The 27,750-nt window shown below is 36.3% G+C and overlaps 1 protein-coding gene across 6 annotated transcripts in view; it reads left to right on the top strand.

Moving 5' to 3' along the window:
* The window catches only part of myom2 (myomesin 2), a 136,312-nt gene that overhangs the window by 94,602 nt on the left and 13,960 nt on the right, over window positions 1–27,750 (top strand). For 5 of the 6 annotated variants that reach the window (XM_031902126.1, XM_018094427.2, XM_002935159.5 and 2 more), the window contains one exon: window positions 1,014–2,256. In XM_031902126.1, coding sequence (XP_031757986.1) covers window positions 1,014–1,394 — 381 coding nt within the window. In that variant the 3' untranslated portion in view covers window positions 1,395–2,256. Of the gene's footprint in view, window positions 1–1,013; window positions 2,257–27,750 lie in introns of those variants that run through there. The other variant, XM_012963482.3, reaches the window with a different exon arrangement.

The following is a 27,750-nucleotide window of genomic DNA, read 5'->3' as shown; positions in this document are numbered from 1 at the left end:
TTTAACACTGTGTTCTCTTCCTAAAAAGATGTGTGCAGATATTTATTGATATGAGTCTTTATAAGCTAAGTCTTCATAGAATCTCTGTAGCTCACTGCAACTGAATATCTCCGTTAGGACAAAAGTTCAGTGATGTGATGCTGGAGAGTAAACAATGCACAGTTATCTACTTCAGGGTTTTCTATCTTTAGTGACCAATCACTTGGATTTTTTGTTGGCTTTTAAACTGTTGTGCTGACCCCCACCCCTTTCCTGTAGCCCCAAGAAGTGACCTAGCCTGAAGAAAAGCTTGGGGTGTATTTGGCAATTCTCCAGACATAGGTGATAGTGCACTGCATCTTTTGGTAGATTAAATATTCAGTCCAGAGTGCAGCTCTAGCAGGAGCAAGCCAGGGTTCCTTTTCCCATGAGTGTTTCCGATCTTTCTTGCCTGACTGAATAACTCACAACTTAAGCCACAGGTATGGGGTGGGATGAGGATACGTCTCCCCCTTCTCGTGTATACAGTGCTGCTGAATGCAGGCAGCAATTCCATAATTGGTAAAGCTATTGTCAGATCATAGCCTTTGGACACATATAGTAGGGTTAGTCTGTAAAGTGCCAAAAACATAGAAGCATAGAAACAAAAATTGTGTTTTAGAACTGTATAAAGGGATACAATATACTGTATCGGTGACACTGGCTCTCATTTATGAAGCAGATATTCAAGAGCAGTGATATTAACTCTAATTTACACAATGTTAATGCTGTTCTTATACCTATATTCAGTTAATACTTGCTCTGGGCTGAAGTACAGAGTTACATTATATTCTGCAGCACTGTGATACAGCGGTATATTAGTTGCACAGCAGTGGTAGATTGGTTAGAACACAATGTTGGACAAAGCAGAATAAGTAGGAAGTGGTATTAAAGCTACTCCCTTCACCTCCTGCTTACAGTCTTGGGTATAACTCCAAATTATGGAGTTATGGTTAAAAACCAATTAATTAATACTTTAACTCTCTTGTTTCTAGACGTTGAGCCTTACCTGCACAGTGTTTGGAAATCCAGATCCTGAAGTGTCTTGGCTCAAGAATGATAGGGATCTTGAAATAACTGACCATTTCAAGTCTACTATGGAACAAGGAAAGTATGCTAGCCTGACAATCAAAGACGTATCTTCAGAAGACTCTGGAAAATATGGAATCAACGTTAGAAACAAATATGGAGGTGAAACAGTGGATGTCACTGTAAGTGTATACAAATATGGAGAAGACCTACCTGAAGTTAAGCCTTCCCAGCTTTCTAAACCTGCACCTGCGCCTGCACCTGCTCCTGCACCAGCTAAAACTTCCACACCTGAAAAGCCTAAAGCCCCCCCATCTAAGCCAGCAGGAAGGTCAACTAGAAAGTAACACTGCAATAAAGTTAAAAAAGTCATCCTTGTTGGTAAGCTCTAGTGTTACTGGTTTACATGAGGTTATAAAGTGACCTGCTTAGTGCTCAGTAGCTCCACTTTTTTATTTAGTTTAATATATGTTTAGCTTTAGCTGCAGTGTAGACATGAACGCTATCCTCCTTTCCTCTCAAATGCATTTAGTGAACAATGTTTCACATCCCTAGCTCCAAAACTTCCCCTGCAACAGTTATGATAGAACTTCAATTACTTCTCAAAACCCTATTGGATTAATGTATATGAAGCATTTCAAAGGTATGGAACGGAAAAGGAAAAAAAATAAATTTTTATGTTGCCTTGTCAGATAGGAATATTGCACCTTGTACTGGTGATAACATGCATTGACTTATATAAAGGTCCCTGCCACAGTGAGGCACTATTCACCTTGCTCACAATGAACTCCAGCCTGCATAAGGCATTGGAAATAATTGAAATTCTGCCAGTGTACAAATGTTATAATCTCTGTCCTGGCCACCCGATGTGTATATTCTCAAAGTGGATTTAATTCAAAGGTTTAATTTATTCTTATCTGGTAACAGTATAATATAGAGAAGTGAAAAGGCAGCACACAGCTTCTAAGCATTGTAAAAGAAACAAGTATAGCCCATAGGGACAATTACTAATTGCGCTCACTGCCATATCAAACTAAAAAAGATCAGATTACATGTAGGTATGTGTCATGTACAATTAATGATTTGCCCCAATAAAGTATATATTATTTGGCAATATCAAATTGAAATCATCTAATGTTGGTTTCCTTGCTTTTTGCTAATAAACTTTGTCACCAGTGTTCTTCTGCATTAAATCACATTTACTTTTTCTCTATTGTCCCACTGATTTTATTTCATAACGCATGCTAATGCACGGGCACACTCCACTGACTTCACACGTAACATGCACAACCTGTTTCAATAAATCTTTAACAATGGACACTTAATGAGTCCTTGCACTGCTTATAGTTATTGGAATTGTGCTATACCTTCATGTTTCTTAGACCCAAGAGACAGTCTTACGTGTCAGGTGTGGTAGAGCAGCAGCATCATAGACTTAATATATGTGGGTATTATTTGGTCTATTTACATTATATTGTGTTCATTATACGATCAATATGATATCAGTGATTGGTGCTAGACTTTTAAATACAGTATGTCTTACATTAAGCAATCCCAATGTGTTACTGGCAGATTCAATCTTATATTTCTCCAATTTCTCTATAAATTTTCATTTCTTTCTCTGTGCTAGTGTACTCCCTAATTGCTCCTCTAATATATAGATAATATGATAAAATGCCCTCTCCTTTACCTGTTATATTTAATTCTTATTTGCGTTCAACATTTCCTTTCTGTTCTATCAAAGGAAAACATTACTCCTAAAGTAAATACTTAACCAACTCATCATTTATATCATATTAAGTGATCTATTAAAGAATCTTACCAAACTAGAATATATATTAGTAAATATTGCCCTTTTAAATATTTTCCCTTGAGCCATCATTTTTTGACGGTCTGTGTGTTGCCTCCGAGATCAGTTGACAGGAAATAATGCAGCTCTAACTGTAACAGGAAGAAGTGTGAAAGTAAGAGATAGAAGTTTGTCCATTATTTGTCTGGTGTAACCTGACATCTATGTGTGCCTTTGGTTTGTTTGTGCTCACTGGGATTCATATAATACCAGGGGGTGGCCCGTACTTAAAATAGCATTTTTCTATTTAGGAATGCCCAATGTCGCATACAACTAATAAAGTATATTTTTATGAAAATGGTTTATTTAGATGACCATTGCTTGGGGGTATAGTTTTTTCATTTGATTCTCTTGGTGTCATTTACAACGCTTGGGTTACAAATTGCAAAATTTAGGGCAAATGCAATGTTTTCCACATTCTGCACCCTGTCTCACACTAAGTACCCACAGACGCAGGTCTTTGTACTCTAGAATGCCAAGCAAAGACCTGTGCCTCACTGATAAATATACTGTATAAATATACTGTATTTGGCAGTTCTGTATTTCTGAGGGGAGAGCTTTGGGCAGCATGTAGATGTCCTTTACATTGTCCCCCCGCCCACCCTATAGGACTAGAAAATAGTGATGGGTGAAATGGCGAAAATTTGTGAAACTCAAAGTCATTTGGCAAGTTTTTGCAAACCAAACCATGGCAACTTTTTTTTTTCAGTGCACAATACATTGCAGTGCATGGGTGTTTTTTCACAGTGAAACTCAGCGAATTTTGCTGATCAATTCATGGCAGTGTACTAGGGGACTGTTTTGCAGACCCTTTTCAATGATGACTCTCCAATTAATGTGCCAAGGGAATATAATACAAAATATTTGGCTACTGAGATATAACATACAATTATCTGTAACAATTACAATAATTTCATATTACATATTTAATTACTTGATTTCTTATTAGCTGTTACTTACATAGTTACATAGGGTTGAAAAAAGACCAGTGTCCATCAAGTTCAACCCATCCAAGTAAACCCAGCACACCTAACCCACACCCACCAACCTATACACCCACATACACAAACTATAAACACAACCACTAGTACTAACTGTAGATATCAGTATCACAATAGCCTTGGATATTCTGATTGCTCAAGAACTCATCTAGGCCCCTCTGAAAGGCATTAACAGAATCTGCCATTACCACATCACTAGGAAGGACATTCCACAACCTCACTGCCCTCACCGTGAAAAACCCCCTACGCTGCTTCAAATGGAAGCTCCTTTCCTCTAATCTATAGGGGTGGCCTCTGGTGCGTTGATTTTTTTTATGGGAAAAAAGAACATCCCCCATCTGCCTATAATCCCCTCTAATGTACTTGTACAGAGTAATCATGTCCCCTCGCTAGCACCTCTTTTCCAGAGAAAACAACCTCAACCTCGACAGTCTCACCTCATAGTTTAAATCTTCCATCCCCTTAACCAGTTTAGTTGCACGTCTCTGCACTCTCTCCAGCTCATTAATATCCTTCTTAAGGACTGGAGCCCAAAACTGCACTGCATACTCAAGGTGAGGCCTTACCAGGGACCTATAAAGGGGCAAAATTATGTTCTCATCCCTTGAGTCAATGCCCTTTTTTTATACAAGACAGCACTTTATTTGCTTTAGTAGCCACAGAATGACACTGCCTGGCATTAGACAACTTGTTATCAACAAAAACCCCTAAATCCTTCTCCATTAAGGATACCCCCAACACACTACCAGTAGATAGTTCGCGTTTATATTATTTCTACCAAAATGCATAACTTTGCACTTATCAACATTGAACCTCATTTTCCAGTTTGCTGCCCAGTTTTCTAATTTTGTCAAATCGCTCTGCAAAGCGGCAGCATCCTGCATGGAACTTATAGTTTTGCACAATTTTGTGTCATCAGCAAAAATAGAAACAGTACTCTCTATGCCCACCTCCAGGTCATTAATAAACAAGTTAAAAAGCAAAGGACCAAGGACTGACCCCTGCGGTACTCCACTAACCACACTGGTCCAATTAGAAAATGTTCCATTTACCACCACTCTTTGTACTCTATCCTTCAGCCAGTTCTCTATCCAATTACAAATATTATGTTCTAGGCCAATACTCCTTAATTTGATCATTAACCTTTTGTGAGGTACTGTATCAAACGCTTTAGCAAAGTCTAAGTAGATGACATCAACTGCCATTCCAGCATCGAGGTTCCTACTCACCTCCTCATAAAAGGCGACTAAATTAGTCTGGCAAGATCTGTTACGCATAAAACCATGCTGGCACAAACTAATAGTATTGTGAACTGCAATGTATTCAAGTACCCTATCCCTTATTACCCCATCCAAAAGTTTTCCTACTACTGATGTCAGACTAACAGGCCTATAGTTTTCAGGCTGAGAACGGGATCCCTTTTTAAATAACGGCACCACATTAGCAATCCGCCAGTCTCTCAGCACCATGCCAAACCTCAATGAATCCTGAAAAATTAAGTGGGTTTGGCAATCACAGCACTCAGCTCATTTAATACCCTGGGATGAATCCCATGAAGCCCTGGACCTTTGTTTACCTTTACATGTTCAAGTCTCTTTTGAATTTCCTCCCGAGTGACCCATGCGTCAGTAGCTAAATTACTAGAACTGGGCATATTAAAAGGGAAGCCTTCATTATCAGGCTCCTCAGATGTATAGGAGTACAGCTGCAATGATCCTCACCAGTGAAAGCCCGAAGCTGTAATTCTACAAATGCTGTCAGTGTAAAGCTTGCATGAGAGATAAATAAAATAGAAATGGGGTGAGTTGTGAAAAGGTAGGTAGCCAGGTTATGAAAGGAAATTGTTTGGCGACATCAGAACTTGTCTTAAACCTTTTTTGCACATATAATATACTTATTTCTGGTTTAATAACAGAGAGAGGGAGAATTTCTATTCAAAAGCTACATTTTCTAGTTCCTTGCATTTCATTGCCCTTATCCTCAACCTCTATGAAAATTTTGAACTGTCATTTAAATGAACTATCTTCAGTCCTGAGCCCCCAGAGCATTAGGTGCCTTCAGAGTTATAATAAGCTTTTCTATGCAGTCTTGTCATACACTCAGCTCTCATCATTAAACATCTATTGCTTCCCGGAATAAGCTTTACATTGGTTTGATCAGCACTGATTATCAGCTAAAGCAGCAATTATTTGTCTGAAATGCAAAGGCGCACTTTGCTCAATAATGACATATTTAGCTGGATCAGCATATGCAGCGGTGTATACAATATGTGTTTAATATTCCGCAATGGGAAACTGAGCACAAAGTGATACTTTATTAGGTGACAGAATAGGTATTTATTGCAGCCTTTCATGAGATTGCTGCATAACCAGCCATCATTGTACAAATCAAAGCATATTTCTCTAACGTTTACTGCTAGTAAAAATCAGCTGTAAAACTGTGTAATATAAGGTCCTCTGTAGAACATACATATAAAACAATGGTCACAATGTGAATTTGCTTTTAATATAGCTTAAAATATATACACATATATATTTATCATTAGAGTTAAAAAAGGCATTATAAAAATGACTGGTGAGTCTTTCTATTATGGTCTTTTCTATATCATCATCATCATCATCATCATCAAAATAACTGGAAATAACATTTCAGTAACTAGTCCAATTTCATGAAACAAGTGTTGAATGTGATGGACGTGTTTGTGTTTTGCCAGACATTTCATCTGTTTGAGCTATATACTGCAGCTATATGCTGTATTTTATTTTCTAGCACGGCAGTGAACTGAATGGTACTAATCTGACAGGGTTTTGACAGGTGAGAGCAACTTAAAAAACTTGCCGTAATGCACTCGCCAAAATACAAAATATGCTCTGAATTTCTGTTCAGGATAGAACTTCTTCAATGAAGTGGCAGCTACCATTATAGAATATAAATAGCAGAGAGCTATTCTTATAAAGGTCTTCATGACAGTCTCCTGCTTCCTATATTCATGAAGAGGAGATGTGTTAAAATTGTACTTTATGAAGCGGGGGTGTCCAAAGTTAAAATTACCTGTAAAAGAAACCATACCTGTTGAATAATGGTGCTATTCTTGGCATTGTAACGTTATTTTGTATTGTAATATGTTGCTTGCAGATTTTGTACACATTTGCCATGTATATAGTATATAAACAAAGTTCAGTATATGCTGACAAGCTATCTTTTTTCTGGTGCCCAATACAGTTTTGATTGATTTCCACGGCTGAATCACAGAAATATAATACCTGCCCAATTTCACAATAGCTTACTGGAACTGAAACCAGGCTTCCCAGAATAAGAGTAATATACAGCAAGACGGTGCATATAAATCAGTTCTGTACAACATATCCTTGCCATAAATGTTTACAGTCTGATTTCTGAAGCCATAACAGAACCTTATATCTCTAAAATATTGCAGCTATAATGATAAAGTTATTGTCCTCTAAGGTGTACTTATTTATATAATCATGGTTCTAGTACAGTTCTTAGTAAAGGAAAATCTTCTGGCCATGCTGGCATTGGGTATGCTAATATGCCCTTTACTGATTTCAGATAGTAAAGATAACTAACTAAAAAACAAAATCTAAAAATCTTACTGAGGGAAGAGATTCCTCTGCATCTTATTAGTAATTTTATATTCCCTCTTTGAGTAAAGTAGGAAGAACCACATACAAGGTTGGATCTCTAAAATCATTGACTCTTTTTTGCTTTTGTATATGCATTTTCTTATGGAAGAGTGCTCATTTTCTATGCAAGATGACCATCTTGAGACGTTATAACACTGCTTAGGCTAAAGTTTTAAGACAAAGTTCCAAACTTGTCGACTTAGCACATTTGAAGTCAATGTAGCTTGTCAGCTTCTTAAATGATTTCCTATACTATTTAGAAATATACTGTCAATTGCCATACTGTTATATTAAATTAAGCTGAAAGTGACATTTCTAGGTTTAGTAGCATAATAAATATTTGAAAGATAACATGGGTAATTATTTTACCACATTAACTATTGTATCCAGTTAAATATATGTATATATGAAATCCTCAATTTTGCATCTACAGGGGTCATTTACAGGCAAAGTACAGTTGTGGTTGAGCAAAAATGTACAAAAAAATGTATGCACCTTTTAAAGAACAGAATTCATTACAGGTACTTGCATCCTTAAACTCCTGTATAGTTGCATTGTTGATGTCGCTGTGTCTGTCCCGCTCCTTGTTGTGAATTGTGTGCAATTATTCATGCCGGGAAACCTTGGAGCTACCATCACCTTGAACGTATGGCACAATTGTGTTCATGTTTATACATTTGCTGCAGTTGTGTTAGGTGCAATTCCCCAAGTGACCCCAATTAAGCTCGAATTTTGCAGAAAAAACTGCATTATGGGAAAATGTAGCAACTTGCAGTTGACCATTTATGTGTCATACATACAGGGGCCTCCATGACAAGAAATTTGTAATAGAGTTAGAATTCCTGCTTAAGGATTCATAACACTTTGGGGTGTATTTATTAACACTGGAGATAATATCACCTATGATGTTGCCCAAAGCAACTAGATTTGAACTGACACCTACAAGTTAGAAAACAAAAGTAAAGGTCTGATTGTTTGCTATGGGCAATATTGCCGATGATTTTTGTCTCCAGTGCTAATAAATACAGCCTTACGTGTGTTGTTGTAAGAATATTTAAACACTATTAGCAAATTAGAACCATTTTAATACTGCAATTATAAATGCCTATTCATAAAATGTGCTTTTTGTCAAAACTTCTTTTCAAACCTTTAAGATTGATTTAATCTGTCAGATTCAGGCAGCTGGATCCTACTGGATATAGAAAGTAAAAAAAGTAGCTGTCAAAAAATGATGTACCAAAAGGGAATTTGATAAATATAATGTACAAATTCGCATAGAAATTGCACTGGTCAGTAGTGGGAAGTGATACCACTGGGAGAAGAATTCACATATAAAAGGAAACATAAAAGACATAAAGATAAAATAAAAAGCATTTAGAAAAAAATGCATTTAAAGGGCAGAAATTGATAAATATAGAGGATTCTTTAGTTGAAATGTTCTATGGCATATTTGAAAAGCAGAATTCGGAGATGACAGATAAAGCAAGTGATATATCCAGAGTTATGTGATCCTATTCAAACTGGTTAAATAAAATCACAAGAACAATGTACAGTACATTTCCAAGGTTCTTTTTCAGACATGCAAGCTAGTGAAGGAAGCTTTCTCAAGGATGATGTCACAAAAGACAGGTTAGTGCAAGATGAAGGCGTAGGAGAAGCAACAAGATCAAATCTTAGGCTTTAAAGAAAGACTGCAGTATTCTGCCAGAACAGAGGAACATTATGCATAGTCTGAAAGTATACACCGTGTATATAATTATTAACACAAAGGACACATTTTACCTTAAAAATGAGTTATGCTTACCTATGCAGAATGTTATTTATTATACAAAGGTGCATTTCCTTCTCAGGTCTAATAAAATGTGATCAATATTGCGTCCTCTTTTTAATGGAACCTTTTAAACTTCCATTCCATAAAAAAGGCAGTATTGACAAAAGTCAAGAAACAAATGTCTGGACGACATCTTGATTTCATTTTTGTGTTTAGGAATAGGGTAAATTAAATAAGGTTGATTGATGGAATTGATCCAAAATTGTTATGTGTATAGAGATATGAATATAGAAATGGCATTAAGGGTGTGTTGCACGGGAACATTTTCACAACACATGAAAATGGTATTAAGTACAGGTATGGAACCTGTTATCCAGAATGCTTGGGACCTGAGGTTTTCCATATAAGGGAATTTGGATCTCATTCCACTAATCTACTAAAAAATAAATTAAATGTTAATTAACCCCAGTAGCATTGTTTTGCTTCCAATAGGAATTAATTATGTGGGACCAAGTACAAGGTACTGTTTTATTATTACAGATAAAAAGAAAATAATTTCTAAAGAGTCTAATTATTAGATTAACATGGATTCTGTTGGAGATGGCTTTGCAATAATTCGGAGCTTTCTGGATAACAGGTTTCCAGATAACAGATCCCATTCCTGTACTATATTTTCCCCCCACTTCTTATGCAGTATACATATGATATATATATATATATATATATATATATATATATATATATATATATATATGAATACACATCTACTGTATAAGAACACAATTATATTTAACTGATGCAAAAATGTAATCATAATCACAAATCTACATTCTTTCATTCTGTTTAGTCAGCTACAGTCCATTGCAGCAGTACAGAATGTACCATGTATTTTATCTTGTGCTCAGCTATTAAGATATGTAATAAAACTGTCCAAGCATCAAAAGAAGTGGACACAGCAATGAAACAATTCTTTTACCTTTTAGTAAGGTGCTCTACCCCCACTGAGCCATTCATTACATTTTTCTTTTCCTATAAATACAGCTGCATGATTTAGTTCACCCTCTTGTAAATTTCTGTTCTCCTCTGAAATCTCTCTCCTGGGTGCCCATCTACATCCACATAGACTGAAACATTCTGCTGCATTCTTAAGCGACTCACGCATCTCTGCCTTATGTGTTTGCTGTTATAACTAGCATTACTTCGGCACGGTATTTTGAGCTCATGGTGTATTCCAGCTGATCCTGAATAACTTTAGAGTTTAACTTTTCCAAAGCCATATACTGGAAAAAAAAATACACTTACACGGGAAAATTCAGTTCAACAAGCAACATTTTTAATGTGTAAGACATAAATTGGCTGCAACTTAAAAGAGATTTGCAAATATAAATCTGCGTTGCCGTCATACTGCAATCCAATTATTAATGTTTTTTCACATATGTTTTTCTTCTACTCAACAGCCTGCATTAATAACCCCTTGTTGAAAAAGAGTGCTTGAAAGAACTGCATTATACATGTTCACCTCATTCATATCTCTCATTCATATCAACAGGTCAGTTCTTCTAATGCTGAGGTAATGTGAGATTTTTCTTAAACTAAAGATGGGCAACATGCCCAGATTTGGTTGGATAATTTTTCTAATTAGGCCATATTGCTTGTCTGTCTCTGCATGTATATCAGCTCAGGGGTCATTTTCGACAGACTGTCTTGAGATAGGAGAAAAATGGTCTGTAGTTACATCGTATCTCATCAGATGAGAAAGTGAGAGACAGTGCAGATTTAGTCTCTTTTACAGGAGCTCAGTAATAATGAAACGTTCGTGATATTAGTTGGTTTCCCATACATTGTGAGATATGCTCATTTGGAGAATGTTCTTATCACAGAGTAAATTAGCCTCCCACAAGTCTGGGCCAAATCAAGCTAATCTGATTGTTGACCAAGAGGTCAATGATAAGATCAGCCTACCGAGAGCTGTCAGATGAAGACTGCATCAACACACCATTGTGTGTATAGTCAGAAGCACTGAAAAGGGTTGGGTAAACTGGGAAAAAATCTTGTAAGATCTGCTTATAGCAAGTCAAAAAACATCAAAAACCCTGTTTAGAACCACAATGCCATCACCCTTTATCGTTTCTTTATAACAACCTTACTGTTATTTTTAAATTTCTTAAGAGCAGCAGTTTCATGTGGATTAGGATTCTTGTTAAACTGTAACTCAGTCTGATTGGGAGGCATCAGCTTTTATTAAGAGCTACAATGGAACAAAATGTGTTTCTTGTACCTATTTGAACACCAAGCACTACATTGTTGGAGCGTGTCTAAGTTTTAAGGGTCACATGCTGTTAACCACCCTTCATCTTCCTGATTCCCCTTTTTTCTTTGCTGGTCACTTTTGTTGTGCCATTGGCCCCATTTCTTGTAAAAATTTTATGCTTGTTGTTTGTGTTCTCCTTTTCAGATATTTAAATGACTCAAAACCCACAAACATAAAGCAATAAATGAACAGTTACATTGTAAGATGGATAGCACCTATAAAATAGGTTACAGGGTGATGAGGGACAGTTAGGAATAAAGCTGTACATACAGTGTATTTTTGAGGTACCTTCCTACCTGGGTAAAATTCTCCCCCCCCCAACAACATAATCTCTCATAATCCTCCAGCTGTCTTTCTCTTTGGAAAGAAACCAAAATGAAAACCTTTTACACAGGTATATTTAGACACCACTGTAGAATGGCCCCGCTATTCAGTTGTATCTATACATAACATGCTTTAGCAGGGCTTTCTGCATCTTGGGCCATCATCTCTGAATGAAAAAAAGATTTCATCAGTGTTACACATTGAACACAACCAAGGGGAGGATAGGAGTGCAGAGAAGATGGGGTATAGAAGAATACACCATGCAATTTGTTCTAGTAAAGATTGCAGTCATTTTTTCTGTATGATGTAGTCATAATGTTGAGTTGGAAACAGTTAACTTTGAACTTTTTAAATGGAGAGGAACAAGCCAATATGTAGTAACGAGAAAAAGGATTTGTGCTGGCTGTCCTACCTGCCGTTTTGTCCTGGTATGATCTCTCTCTCTGTAATGATCTTATGCAAATGCAGAAGACACTGACTTCTTTATATAATAGATTAACAAATGGTGCTCCCACAGATATAAAGAGGAAAGTGTCTATAACAGATAATAATGACACACCTCCCTGGTATTTTGGAGGACTGCAGGAAAGCTCTTTTAATTATTGCAGGATGTTTAAGTCATGCTGTTACACTACGTCAAAAGGACACTTTGCTTTCTTTATAAAATATATTATTCTAGGAGCATATTAATAAAGCTGTGTAAAAGCAGCAGAGAGACAAAATTGCTTGGTAAAATACATCTGAGCTCATTTACTGACGGCGGGCATGGTGCAAAGATCAAAACGCAGGCAAAAACCTCCATGTTTTTCACAATGTGCACCCTGCCCTGCTTCAGCACCTGTAGCCAAAGGTCCTATACTTCAGAAAAAAAGGAAAGGTCTATGTTCCCCCATAAAAACAATGCTGCCTCTGCTCTGCAGAGCTATATTTATAAGTGATGGATGGGAGAAGTGTAGGTAGGTGCATCCCCCTCCTGCACTCTGCCTGTCCCCTAACTGCTTGTCTTTCAGATGCACAAGTTGAGTGAGCACCTGTGGGAACATGGTGCAAAAGAGCCCAGTACTTACTGCAGACACTACAGTAGGCAGTAAGGACATTCTGGTAAAACTCTGGTGTACACACTTTTATAAAGCTGGAAAGTTGCAGTTTAGCCCCATAGACTATTACTGTTCTATGTGAATTGATCCCTTTAATATATCATAAAGAAGGTGCTTTTGATTTTTTTTTATCCTATTTGATAGACCAGTGCCTGACGTGCCATCCCTCTGGGTGCAGTAATCATATTTCTCTCAGTCATCTCCAGTCTGCATGATTGTAAGAAAAGTTCAAAGTCTAGAGCTGAAACAGTAGAATTTAGAGCTTCCATGTTGGTCAAGACACAGCATTTTCATCATTTTGACTTATACACATCATAAGACGCTTACAGTAAGACCCCAAGTAAATCACCAAAGTCTGTCCCATTCTTGGTCCCCAGAAGAGAGCCAAACTCTACACATTTTCACTTGGAACACTGAATCAGCTTTACCTGAATTTTTATTGATTTTCATTCGAGATTTGTTGCATAATGGCAAATACAGTTTGAGTTAATGGACACTGCACGTAAGAGCACAGCACTGGATAAATGTCTGCCAAAATGTACACTGAGTAGGTCTCATTTATCAATGCTGTGCACATTGTGGTTAGGAAGCCATGGCAGCCAATTAGTCATTAGACAACTGCTAATAGAGCAATGACCATATATATTTCCCTGGTTGCCATCTCAAATAATGCTCCTCTCCTGATGAATGTTATGTATGTAAGAGCTAATAATAAGCCAACACATACCTTAAGTACCAAGAACTCTAAAACCTCTATGTAATAAAAGGAACTAGGTTTGCCCAATACCAGTAACCAATAAGATGTTTGCTTTTATACAGGTGACCAGTAAATTCTACCTGCTTATTGGTTGCTTTAGGTAACTGCACCTGAGCAAACTTTGTGCCTTTTATTGCATATCCCCTTAACTTCCAGCAAGGAGTTACTCAAATATTGTTGCCTAATCTGCTATAGGTTTCCTCTCTGAAGGCCTGTTTAGAAGTGTATACCATTTACATCTAGGTCTGTCCCCTACTTTTATAACAAAGCATTTTTTGTTGTGGCCTGGAAGCGGAATTTCTTGGCACCTTAATTAAGATGAATCATGTGCATATACATTCAGAATAATTCTCTCTTAGATGAGAGGTTCACCTTAGTGCTGGAATACAATTATGTCCAACCTTGACTATCCTAGGGTAACCGAGGTCTTTGTAATCATGGGAAGTATTACATCAAAATTTGGACTAGTAAAACACATATTCTAATAGTCTAAAATAACATAATTGAGAAATAATGTAAAATAAAAGAACAATGGTAAATGCGAACATGCCTCAAGGTGGCACTAAAGGTATATAAACAACATAGCTATACTACTATAACTTCTTCCATATCAATATCCTACATCCAAATAATGCACTGATAAAATGAGGCTAAACATTTAGAGGAGCTGATTTCATACATTTTCCCTAAGTGACAGCTTACTCTGAGTGGTAATAGCACTACAATACAGGACTAGGTTCATAAAACTTTTGGAGTTAAAGAAGGAGAAAAATCACAGGAAAAGAAAACATCAGAAAACTTTCCAATATGTTTACTGTGTTTTGAAAGAGAAGATTGGCAATTCTCATCACCATTATTAATTGGTCAATGAATGTCAAGAATGACTGAAGTCTAGAATAAATAGCAACAAAGCAGACTAAAATATTCCATCCTTTATTGAGAGAACAAGTATTGTGATTTTAATTGCTAGCTGTAAAGCAGATTACATACAGCATCCCTTATTTTTATTTGGTCATTAACCATACAGGATGTCTCTGTGCATGAAGGGACAGAACACACCAGTCATTGTGTATGACATTGATGTGACATTTATGGAAGTCTTGTGGTTCACTTAGAAACCGTACATGTTCTTTGACGTATTTACCTAAGCATCTCTCATTAACCATGTCTGGGTAGATCATTAGCCCCAAGGTTTTAAAAACTGACAGAAAAGAGGCTTAACATCTTTTTGGTGTTTCCTTTTGATGCGATTTAGATCCATGGCCAGTCTCTTATACACCTAATCTTAATGACTTAGCAAAGCAGAACTTCTCTATCAAGGTCAACGATTTATGCCCTTGCTAATTTATATGCAAAAGCTACACCTCACTGAGCCTTTTTATTTTGCTTTCTACGTGCTCTTGCTCCTGTGCTTTGCTATAGAGAAGTAACATTTTTAGCAGGTACATTTTTTTTTTTTTTGCTACGCTGCTTGCTGCATAGCAATGAAATAGAGAAAACCTTTTTTTAAGGTTTTCCAGACACGCAAGGCTTTATATTATAGAAGGATTAACACAAATGTCAAACTCAGAGCACAACCAAAAGTTGAAAGAAGTTGCTAGACTACTATACTTTTACAATGGGCAATCTGCAGTCCTGTGGGAAATAAAAAGGGGTAATTAGCTCAAATTATTGTTGACCTGTACTTATAAGACAGTAGCACTTGCATGCAAACTGCTTGGAAAGTAGATATTCATTCAGCTCACGCTGCTTCTTCAAAACTGGTAGAAGCAAATAAAGTGCTTATAATTTTCTTTTTACAAATTCAAATTCCTGCTCAGGAATTAAATTCTACTATGTTGCAAGAAAACATAATTTCTGTGTGATAGTGTATATGCAGTTTCATACAGGAATATATGCCAAAAGCGATATATATGTGTATATGTAGATATTAATTGCTGCAATACATTGTTATCATGGTAGAAGTGCATAAGGAACAATGCAGATCTGTTGCTTTGACACTCTAGTTATGGAAATGGTGTTCATTAAGGAACCCTAGTATATAAGGTTTTTAACAGTTGGTTGCCCTGCTGGCAGACAGCTGAATAGAACAGGTACAGCTGCATATTCTACTTAAAGAGAAACTCCCATACTGAAGGAAGAGAATATAGCCAGAATTCCAGAAGCCATAACATGATAGACACCCCCCAGACCACTTATTTCATTTCTCTGAACTAATGAAAGTCTGTGGTTTAATTAAACTGATTTGCTTTATCTCTAAGCAATAAAAATCAGTCTACCTCAAATATATTAATTATTACTTGAAAGGTTAAAGAAAAAGCATGGCACTGTCTTCCTCTGCATCTTTATTGTGTAAATTATGCCTCCTTATAAAAAAACTATGTCTTAGGGCCTGCTTATGAGAAGTGTGATGTTTTGCTCAGATGCAAAGGTGACTCTTCCTAACTAATTTGTATGCCTGATATCAGTTGCTGTAAAATTGCACGCTAAACTGCAATCTAGCTAAAGGGATTTGTTTATTTCTGCATTATCTGAAAGCCTAATTTCATTTCTGACACATTGCAAAAAACTGGGATTTTATTCATCATGTGTTGGAATTTTGTAAGTTGACTTCATTTAGCATTTAACTCCAGTCAGCATGTGTGGAATATGTGTACTGCTTTAGTTCTAGAAAAATGGAAAATGTTTACATTTCTGTGCTTTTGGCTTTAAAAGGGGATTTTCTAAACACTGAGCCTTCAGATTGCTTAGAGCTTTGGACTGTATATCTAACTTTTGACAAACGTCATAAATCACTGTTACCTCGGTCTGCTGTTCTCTGTGTTTTTGCCAGAATTCCTGTACAAGCCTCTTAATATTAAGAGGATGCTGAGAAGCAGCTCAGAGCTAAATCAGAACAAAATATTGTTGTCATAATACTTCTAGATCAGAGAATTATGAGATTGGGAAGGAAATTGTTTCAGGCAAGCTAAATGATCGAGGAACGTGAAACAAAACAGAGACAAGCATTTAAACAAATATCAGCAAACTCTGATGATGTTAATTATACACAAGTAGGGAGGAGATGGAAGGTAACTTTTACTATGGGGAAAAAAGAAATAAGTGAATAGCTAATCACGCTAAGGTGGGGTGGGACCATTAATGACACATGGGGGCTCCACCGGTGATGTTGCCCATAACAACCAGCAACTGGAATTGAACAGTCACCTAAAAGTCAGAAAACAAAATCAAAGATCTGATTAATTGCTATTGGCAACCTCACTGGTGATGATGGCTTACACACTGTAATAAAGAAGTTTGACATTTGGGGCTCGTACTGACAAGTGTTTGGTTCTGCCCCCTATAGTTGTGTTCTCCAGCAGCAGAGTACAAGAACAAATGCCCCCATTCTTCCTTTTGGAGCTGTACTCACAAAGGTGCATGTAAGCACCGAACGCAGGTGGAACGCAGCATGGAAAAGCACTTTTTGAAAAGTAAAGTTATATAACTAAGAATGGCCTAATGTATCATTAACTAAGAGAAACTATTGAGCAGTTTTAAAATGAGAAAAGTACAAAACAATATCCAGATCACAACTCCTTTAATATTGGATGTGTAAAGTATTTTGTTATTATTTTTCCCTGTAAGCACTTTTAACAATGAGAAATTAATCATAATAATGTTTGCTCATAATTTAAATATTAAATTACCCTTTTTAATTCAATTTGCCTACTTTAAAGAATTTGCTGAATATTACAAATTTAAATGTCCATGCAGCTCATCAGCAAATTCAATACCCTAGAGAGATGCAAAGTCCTTTTTGATATGTTGCTGTTTACTTAACCTTGCTCTGTACATACACAGATGGAACAGCCTTTACTGATGCATCTGGCATGCAAATCAACAATTCTTTCTCATGAAGACAATGTTCCCTTTGGTAGTAATGGCAGTCTCATAGCACAATATGAAGTTGTGAAGGTGTTAAATATATTGCTTTTACTTTTGAACATAGACATTTCTTTAATCCTGTATGAAGACTACATGTCCTGAGCTGCCCAGATTGACAATTGAACAGCTTGTGCTGTACAGAGCACAGAGGACAGGTTAAATGATTCTTTATTTTGAACTGTACTATTTGAGGCTTGGGTTTTGTGCTGCCCCAATACTGACACAGTATTAACACATCTTCCTATGTTAAAGTAATAACATAGACCATTAAGAAAAGTCAAGAACAACTAATTTATTGTACAATGAAGCTCAGAATTTTAGGAACTTAAAAGCAAGGAAGCTGATACTCGCCTTTTTATCAAATACTGCAATACTGTCACCCTAAAAGATAATTCCAAATCCTTTTCTATTATGTTAGTTGAGAAAAATAAACTTTAATTACACTATATAAGCTATTTAGTTTTTTTTCCCTTCAGTCTTGGAATTTACAGTCACAGCCAGCAGGCTGGTGCCATTTTGTGTACACTGTTATTAAGGCAAGCTTTGTATCACCCCCAAAATCTTATACATTTGCCCTCTGGGTGACATCTTGGAAGTGCTGAATGGAATGATAAAGTAATTATAATTAAAAATCTGAGCTGTCAGACAGATATTGCCTGCCCCGCCTCTATGCCGCAGGGCAGGTAATATCTAATTGACAGCTCATATGTTTAAATACATTTATAACAGATATGGATGATTTAATAATAAAAAAAAAATTGGGTTTCATGTTTTATTTTTAAAGGACTTTTTATTATACAACTTTGTATGAGTGGGTGACAGGTACCCTTTAACTAAAAATACTAAAATGCAAATAATGCACATGAAAATACAAAAAGCTTGATGCAAGTCATGGAATTGTAACCCTGGGAGCACCATACACCTTGAACTTGCACTTGCACACATCCCTTGTACAATGTAATCTGCAGTTTGTTGAACAGCTGGCATGCACATATTTCCAGTATTTCACTTCTGTTATAGGCCTATGGTAAGTACAGGGCACATTGTATGCCCCCTGAGACTTATGGTGTGTTTATTGTGAATGCAGCTCTGCTTAACAGTATGAGGTGAAATTCTAGTAGTTCAAAGAGTTTTGCCTAGCAAATTTTATCAGGGTAAGGTGCAAAGTGCAAAAAACATGGCACATTGTGTGTGTTTATGAACAGGAAACAATTTTTTAGTATTTAAGATTATATAAACATGACGTTGCCCATAGCACCCATACTGCAATTAGATTTGAATGGTCACTTAGAAGTTAGAAAACAAAAGCAAAGAAATGATTGGTTGCTATTGGCAACATTACTGGTGATGCTTGCCTCCAATGTTAAGAAATACACGCCAAAGGGTTCTTTAGTTTGGCATCTATTATATAGGCCTTCCACATTGTGTTTAGCAGGACTTTATTGCTTTGTATATGCTCAAGTGATAGATCATCATGACGATATCAAAAGAAACAGACAGTTATGAATAATCACAATATGACATTAATATCACTACACCAGCTACAGGGTAGTAGCTATGACTATTGTTAGAAATCAGGACAGTGGTCAGTTACCCTGTGCTACCCCTCTCCCCCCAATCCTCATACATATATTTATATGACCAGAGTACATAAGTTCAACCCTTCCAAGTAAACCCAGCATATACAACCTATACTTACCTATCTATACCAACACATACAGTGGTGTGAAAAACTATTTGCCCCCTTCCTGATTTCTTATTCTTTTGCATGTTTGTAACACAAAATGTTTCTGATCATCAAACACATTTAACTATTAGTCAAAGATAACACAAGTAAACACAAAATACCGCCTTTTTAAGGTCATGCCACAACATCTCAATAGGATTCAGGTCAGGACTTTGACTAGGCCACTCCAAAGTCTTCATTTTGTTTTTCTTCAGCCATTCAGAGGTGGATTTGCTGGTGTGTTTTGGGTCATTGTCCTGCTGCAGCACCCAAGATCGCTTCAGCTTGAGTTGACGAACAGATGGCCGGACATTCTCCTTCAGGATTTTTTGGTAGACAGTAGAATTCATGGTTCCATCTATCACAGCAAGCCTTCCAGGTCCTGAAGCAGCAAAACAACCCCAGACCATCACACTACCACCACCATATTTTACTGTTGGTATGATGTTCTTTTTCTGAAATGCTGTGTTACTTTTACGCCAGATGTAACGGGACACGCACCTTCCAAAAAGTTCCACTTTTGTCTCGTCGGTCCACAAGGTATTTTCCAAAAGTCTTGGCAATCATTGAGATGTTTTTTAGCAAAATTGAGACAAGCCTTAATGTTCTTTTTGCTTAAAAGTGGTTTGCGCCTTGGAAATCTGCCATGCAGGCCGTTTTTGCCCAGTCTCTTTCTTATGGTGGAGTCATGAACACTGACCTTAATTGAGGCAAGTGAGGCCTGCAGTTCTTTAGATGTTGTCCTGGGGTCTTTTGTGGCCTCTCGGATGAGTTGTCTCTGTGCTCTTGGGGTAATTTTGGTCGCTGGAGTCCCAAAGCTTTAGAAATGGCTTTATAACCTTTACCAGACTGATAGATCTCAATTACTTTTGTTCTCATTTGTTCCTCAATTTCTTTGGATCTTGGCATGATGTCTAGCTTTTGAGGTGCTTTTGGTCTACTTCTCTGTGTCAGGTAGCTCCTATTTAAGTGATTTTTTGATTGAAACAGGTGTGGCAGTAATCAGGCCTGGGGGCAATCACTTTTTTTTTCACACAGGGCCATGTAGATTTGGAGTTTTTTTTCTCCCTTAATAACGTAAACCTTCATTTAAAAACTGCATTTTGTGTTCAATTATGTTATCTTTGACTAATAGTTAACGGTTTTTGATGAGCAGAAACATTTAAGTGTGACAAACATGCAAAAGAATAAGAAATCAGGAAGGGGGCAAATAGTTTTTCATACCACTGTACATCATTATATATACAAACATTAATACTAACTGTAAATATTAGTATCACAATAGCCTTGGATATTATTCTTGTTCAAGAACTCATCCAGGCCCCTATTAAAGGCATTAACAGAATCTGCCATTACCACATCACTAGGAAGGGCATTCCACAGCCTCACTGCCCTCACTGTGAAAAACCACCTACACTGCTTCAAATGGAAGCTCCGTTCCTCTAATCTAAAGGGGTGACCTCTGGTGCGCTGATTGTTTTTATGGGAAAAAAGAACACCCCCTAACTGCCTATAATCCCCTCTAATGTACTTGTACAAAGTAAACATGTCCCCTGGCAAGCGCCTCTTTTCCAGAGAAAACAACCCCAACCTCGACAGTCTAACCTCATAGCTTAAATCTTCCATCCCCTTTACCAGTTTAGTTGCACGTCTCTGCACTCTCTCCAGCTCATTAATATCCTTTCTAAGGACTGGAGCCCAAAACTGCACTGCATACTCAAGGTGAGGCCTTACTAGGGACCTATAAAGAGGCAAAATTATGTTTTCATCCCTTGAGTCAATGCCCTTTTTTATACAAGACAGCACTTTATTTGCTTTAGTAGCCACAGAATGACATTGCCAGGAACTTGTTATCTACAAAAACCCCCAGTTCCTTCTCAATTAAGGATACCCCCAACAAACTACCATTTAGTAGTTTTCTAACCAAAGTGCATAACTTTGCACTTGTCCACACGTGTATGTAAAACTTCACCATCTAAAAGTATGCCAGTGCCAGTTTCTATAAAGTCAATGGGAGTTTTTCTAGGCAAAGTCAAGCCATATATCTCAATTCGAGATATTTAAATTTTAGACTTTTATTTGAGTTTCTAAACTCAAGAATTTAAGGTACTTCTTTTTTTTTAATTGCATGAATTTACCAAATTAATAAAAAAAAGTGGGCATTCTAGTTTATTCGATTTTGAAAAACAAACTCGAATTCACAAACTCAAAAATTTATAAATAAACCCATTTTTGAACTTGTTTTGCCGAGTGCAGTTGCTATTATTTTGAAAAACACTTGCACTTAGACATTTGATTTGTGTGGGAACTGGAAATGCACCTTTGCATAATGAAAAACACCTATATAAACTATTATACTCAATAGTATATATGCCTTTGTAAGTGTTGTTTAGTAATTTACATTTATTTTCATTAAAATTTAATTATTGTGTTTTCATTAAATGGTAACATAAGTGCAGAACCACTGTCATTAGTTATAGAAAGAGCACATTGCACCAATATATTTATATATTTCTACTGGCCAGGATAATTAACAATGATGCCATTTATCTATTTTTTCATATTTGACATACCCTTGTCTTGTGTAGGTGATTAATGCAAATGCAGAAAAATACTGGCAAATGACAAAAAAAAAATGACATTAAAAAAAATGACATTATATTAACTGCCACTTGTGCAGGTCGATAATTATAAACAATGCCACAGTATCATTGGTTCACATTGAGTTTTGCTGATCTAAATAAATAGTTCCTTCAGAATACATAAATGAGTTGGTGTATCAGTTTTGATTATTACTGCGTAAGCAATGTTCATTCTAAAGCTGGTGCAGAAGAAAGATACAAAGCAATGCATATATTAGAATGGCATCTGCTATACAGATACAGTATTGCTGTTTTCAGCATCTAAATTGCTTTGTGTGCAATCATTTGACTTTGCAATCTATATGTAATTACATTTTTGTTTCTGTGGAGGTCTTTAGTTTATAGTGTTTCAGAAATTCATTGCTCCAGTTATTGGAGAAAATGAATATGACATTAGTTTTTGTGCATTGCTGAAAAGTTTGCAACCTAAAAATATGACATTGATATATTGTAGCTTCTACGGCACTTTAACAAAGTGGGTTTTCACCAATGTGTAGGGTCTGTTACAAACATTATTGCAATTTTATCATCAATTTCCTTTTTATTCTATTAGCATCTGTTGCTTGCTTTCTGTTGCATTATATATACAGTCAACCCCCAATTTTTCATTCCCTTCTTTTTACGTTGTCCCAGATTCTATATTTTACTACCCACAAGTAAAGTGTTGTTTTAAGTTTAATTTCATTTTCTCAGTATCAGACCTGCACAAGTCTACAGAGAGTCAGGCTGCAGAGAAGATTGTTCCCAGCCAGCAGGTTGTGTTATTGTCTGTAACTTAATATGACCCCAGTTCTTTCTTTTTTTTAAAGTTTGCATGAGGCCTAATAACCAAATAGATGCAAACGTTGTTGGGGGTTTTTAACATTACCCCCTGGTTAGTATTCCTGTCTTACCATTATAAAAACAATGTTATTAATGAAAAATTCGATCACTTACTTGGGAGTAAGTCATATTACCTACAATTTCCTCTACAAAATAACAACTTTGATTTAAACACTTCAAATCATTTTCCAATGACAATAAATAGCAAATTTGTTGACTGCTACCCCATCCTCCCTAAAATGTGAAAATGACCCCCAAGGAGGAGCTCACCACTGAGAGACCTAGCCTAGGGAATTTTTGCTGAAAAATAGTGCTGTTAGAAAAAATTTTCTTAGGAAAAGTATGGTGAAATATCTCTAGTAAAAATTCGCCAGTATTCTGTAGTCGCAACGAAAATTCACATTTTGATAAATAAAGCGCAATCGCTGCAAATAAAGCCTGCAAAATTGCACAAAGAATGTAAAATGTAAATGTGCCCCATTGAATTTACTTCCCTAAACAGATCGGTCTTTAGGGAACGTTTGAAAGTTTGGGAGGAAGGGAAGAGTCTGATGGCTCAAAGCAGAGAGTTCCATAGACAAGCAGAAGTCGGGAGAAGTCTTGCAGTTGGGAATGGAATGAAGTAATGAGAGGAGAAGAGAGGCGAAGGTCAGAGGTTTAGGTTGCGTGAAGGAGTGCATTTTGAGATCACAGCTGAAATATAGGGAGGGGCTTCATTAGTAATGGCCTTATACATGAGTGTTAGTAATTTGAATCAATTTGTGTTTCACTTGATAATGAATCTTTGATGCAGAAGAATTTTTAAGTATTTACAGAATACATTTTGAATGCTTTTTATTAAAAATGCAGTGGAGGTTTACAAATGTCATAGAACTAGAGAGAGACCAGAAAATGGTGAAATTAAGGGAATAATATGGCTTCAAAGTTAAGGTAGCTTTGATTCAATGGTATACACTGTTAAATCACTGCAATTACACTGACTATACAAAAATATATGGACAAAACAAAATATATACTGGCCTATACAACTGATGGTTCAAAAAAAAAGTCCAACTGTGTAGTCAGTATTTGAGTCAGAAATAAAGGGGTGATGTAGGGTGTGAGGTGCATCCTCTGGGTCAGCAAAATGAATAATTTGACTGAAATTGATAGGGTGTCTTTCTTTCAATATCCCATCCCAAAAGTGACTATTAGTTGTTGGTGTCTGAGAACAGGGTGAAGATCCTGCAGTTAGTATTCAGATTAAACTAAACTCTAAGGGGCTGATTCATCAAACTACGAGTTTGAATCCCGAATTGGGTAAAATTCGGATTAGATACAATAATTTCGTATTGGCGATCCGAAAGCCACAAATTTTCGTATCCAAATGATCTGAGAACTTTACAAGCCATTTAGAAATACAATTTCCCCAAAATTCATAAAAAATTACGAAATCATTTAATTAGACCCATCATCTCAATGAGAAACTCGGTTAATTTATAGTTGTCTTTTTATACTGACCACTTTTTACATTTAAAAAAAATCTGCCATTACACCTCACTAATATTACCTTGCTCATCGATGATCTACAGGTGGTTATTTGGGAGAAGAACAACATTTTTAGTAATATAGGATGTCCAGTCCCTTTACATGTCGATAAACAGAATTTAGAAAGGGTGTTTTTAACTTCTGAGTAGTTGTCATGCCAAGAGACATTTAGGTTGTGAAGCTAACATGGTTGTATCGTACTATATAATGATAGATCAGCATGGTGCTGCCCACAGTAAAGAATGAGAAATCTTTAAGTTCCATAAAATAAATATTATTGTGTAGACAATGTGGGCATTTTCCTCCAATAATAACATTGTAAAAACAGGTTGAAAAATATCTGGCATATATATTTTTTAAAGATTTCTTTATCATATTATTTTTACAAAGAATTGGGAACTTTTACTTATCAGTACAAGAGTATATAAACACCTTTTCCCTCTGTTACTCACAAAGCAATAATAGAGGCAGTTCATCATTTGGCTGTTGTGTAGTTCTGGCAGTTCATTGACTCAGACATAGCATGCATAGCTGGCCTCCACATTATTCCTAAATTATAAGTTCATATTTGCATCTCAAGCAAACAAATAGAAAACCCTACCATGACAGAAACATGTATAGGGTAACTCTAACTCACTGACAATCCGTCAGCACCCTATTTATTAAACCTTTGCCAGGTCTGGGAGTAACAATGGAAGAATTACAGTGTTCTGAGGACAGCCTTGAAAGAAGAGACAGCCAGACATTATTGCTGAATTTGAACATGTAGTGGACACAGATCTAGGGTCTAATAGTAAGAGATTTATAAGTAAGAGAACTAATGGTGAACCTTTAAGATTAGAGAAAGTAAGGTTCTATTTTACCACATGAAAGAAGTGTTTTTCTTACAGTGAGAGCTGTGAGGAATTTTCTCTCAGAAGTGCTTGTACTGGCAGATACATTAGATAGCTTCAGTAAAGAAGGCTTTTTAGCAAGTGAGAAAGTGCAAGGTTACTCAAATGAACTCTTAGAACAAATTTATGGACTGGTTCAAATTTCTTTTTGGATTCAGAAATGTTATCACTTCTTAGGCAAATTGAAAATAGCTTCAGAAGGGTTTCAGCTATAAGTTGAAAAGGCTCAACATCATCAATGTGCCTTTTTTGTACTGTGTACCTATGTAGAAATAACGCGCACATTAACATTAACAATCTTCAGAAATAATCCACTTTTTTTTTAGCAAAGAGAAAGTATATGCTTAGCAGTAGCTAAAGGTAATGATTCCTGGCAAACCTACCAGAAAATAAATGTGCTCTCTTTCCTACATCCCAGAGAAACAGGCAGCAGTGAGAAATGCCAGAAATTTCATTTACTGTTTAACATTTAACAATAGGTCAGCTCATGTTATATTTGGAATATTCTGGCATTTTCTATATAGTTTCCAACATGTAATCATTAATTAATGTAAAAAACAACTGTTTATTAATTAATTATAAAAAAGAGTTTTTTTGGAAAAATGTTCAGTATAAGGCATCCTAACGCAATATGTTCATGGAAACATACAACCACTTTCATTCCAATAAGTAATTTTAATCATTTCCACTATTTCATTAAGTTTATAGTCTGTTTGAGAAGGAAGCAATGTGCAGTCATCCTCAGACACCTAAAAAGTTTCAATGGGCAAACGGATGGAAAATATAATTGATTGTCTCACATCTTTTACAGCAGACCTGGAGCAGCGAGCAGGGTTAACAACAGATTTTTTTTTTTATTTTTAAAGGCAAACTGTTGCCATTATAAAAAAATAAAAACTTGCATATATATATATACATTACACATAGATAAGGGCTTATTTATGAGTGGTACAACACAAGTGCTGGCGCAAAATTCTCCACCTTTATCTCTGCAGCTTGGAATAGATTGGATGCTTTTTCAAAACATATATTTGAGTGTGCGTATAATACAATTCAGAAATGTAAGCACATGTACATGCATATTTCACTTGTGCTGCTTCCAAATTAGAATCTATACATATTAAGAGGATGCCCTATCAGATCTTGTATACTGTAACTTGTGCAATGTGTTGGTTGCCAATGAGATACATTAACTGATTGCACAATCAAGTGCAATCAGTTGGTGCTGAGAATAGCTAGGCAGTGTAAGACAGTGTAAGCCTGGTTTTGACTACTCTGATTGCCGCCTGTCCTCACCTAAGCCTGAATTCTGAGGCTCTTAACTCCTCGGATACCAAACATATGATTATTTTAACTTGTCTGAATGCCACTTCCTCCCTGGTCCTAACTTCAACCCTGGTAATGGCAGTGCCGGCCCTAACAGGCAGCATATTCTGTAGCGCATAGAATGCTGGAATCAGCCAGCGACCACAGCAAACGATAGTGGATATATGATATATATATCTCTATAATAATAACTATATTTGTGAAATAGATTGAATAAGCATCCAGTACAGTCTTAAGTCCTCACAGGTCATCCTCCATGTTTTTAAGGGTTTACTAGAAAGTTTGGCATATTTTATAGCAAGAAAGATAGGCAGTTCTGTACATAGAGTGTATATTTATATAAATATTGTGGTCCCAGTGACATTGACAGGCTCTGTATCTGGCAAAAGGATCACTGCTAGATCCATGAACATGATGTACTTGAATGTTTACTCGGTTCAAAAACACATAAAAGTACATTTACATTGGTATATGTGTAAATTCCACATGCCTTTATTATTTATGGTGGCAAAATAACAGTGGAAAAAATGTTTGTACAGAACAAACAGAGAAGCAGCACTTTACTTACTTTACTATATTTTATCTGATTATCATATATAGTTATGTCAAAGAAATGGTACAGAAACGCCAGTCTGCCCATATAACTATTATGTATAACTGTAACACGAAGACTGTCCATACTCTAATAAAGCTATCAAGTATGACTGTGAAAATGTATACAGACAGAACTTCTTCTGTAGTTACTGCAATACATTAAAAGGCAACTGAAAAGCAGGAAATCGTTTATTTTAATTAATTTTAAATACAGCCTCTGTAATTTTTCACCGCCACATTCATGTCTGTTCAATTTGAGCACCCCATGAAAACTAAACTTACCTTCTGGTTATATCTAGATGCCCATTTCTCTATTTCATGGGGGAAGCACATGCAGGGTTCTTAAAGGGGCATAGCCAACAAAAAGTGGAAAGATTACTGGGCTCATTTACACCTACAACAGTGGCCGCAAAAAATGGATGCAGTCATTACACTTATTGACTCTATTCCTTAAAAGTACTTGCATTTAATTATGTTCCCCATACTTGCACG

Source organism: Xenopus tropicalis, chromosome 5, assembly GCF_000004195.4.
Source record: "Xenopus tropicalis strain Nigerian chromosome 5, UCB_Xtro_10.0, whole genome shotgun sequence".
NCBI classification, from domain to species: Eukaryota; Metazoa; Chordata; class Amphibia; order Anura; family Pipidae; genus Xenopus; species Xenopus tropicalis.
Note: the sequence above shows the minus strand (reverse complement) of the source record. Positions and strands in the feature narration are given on the sequence as shown.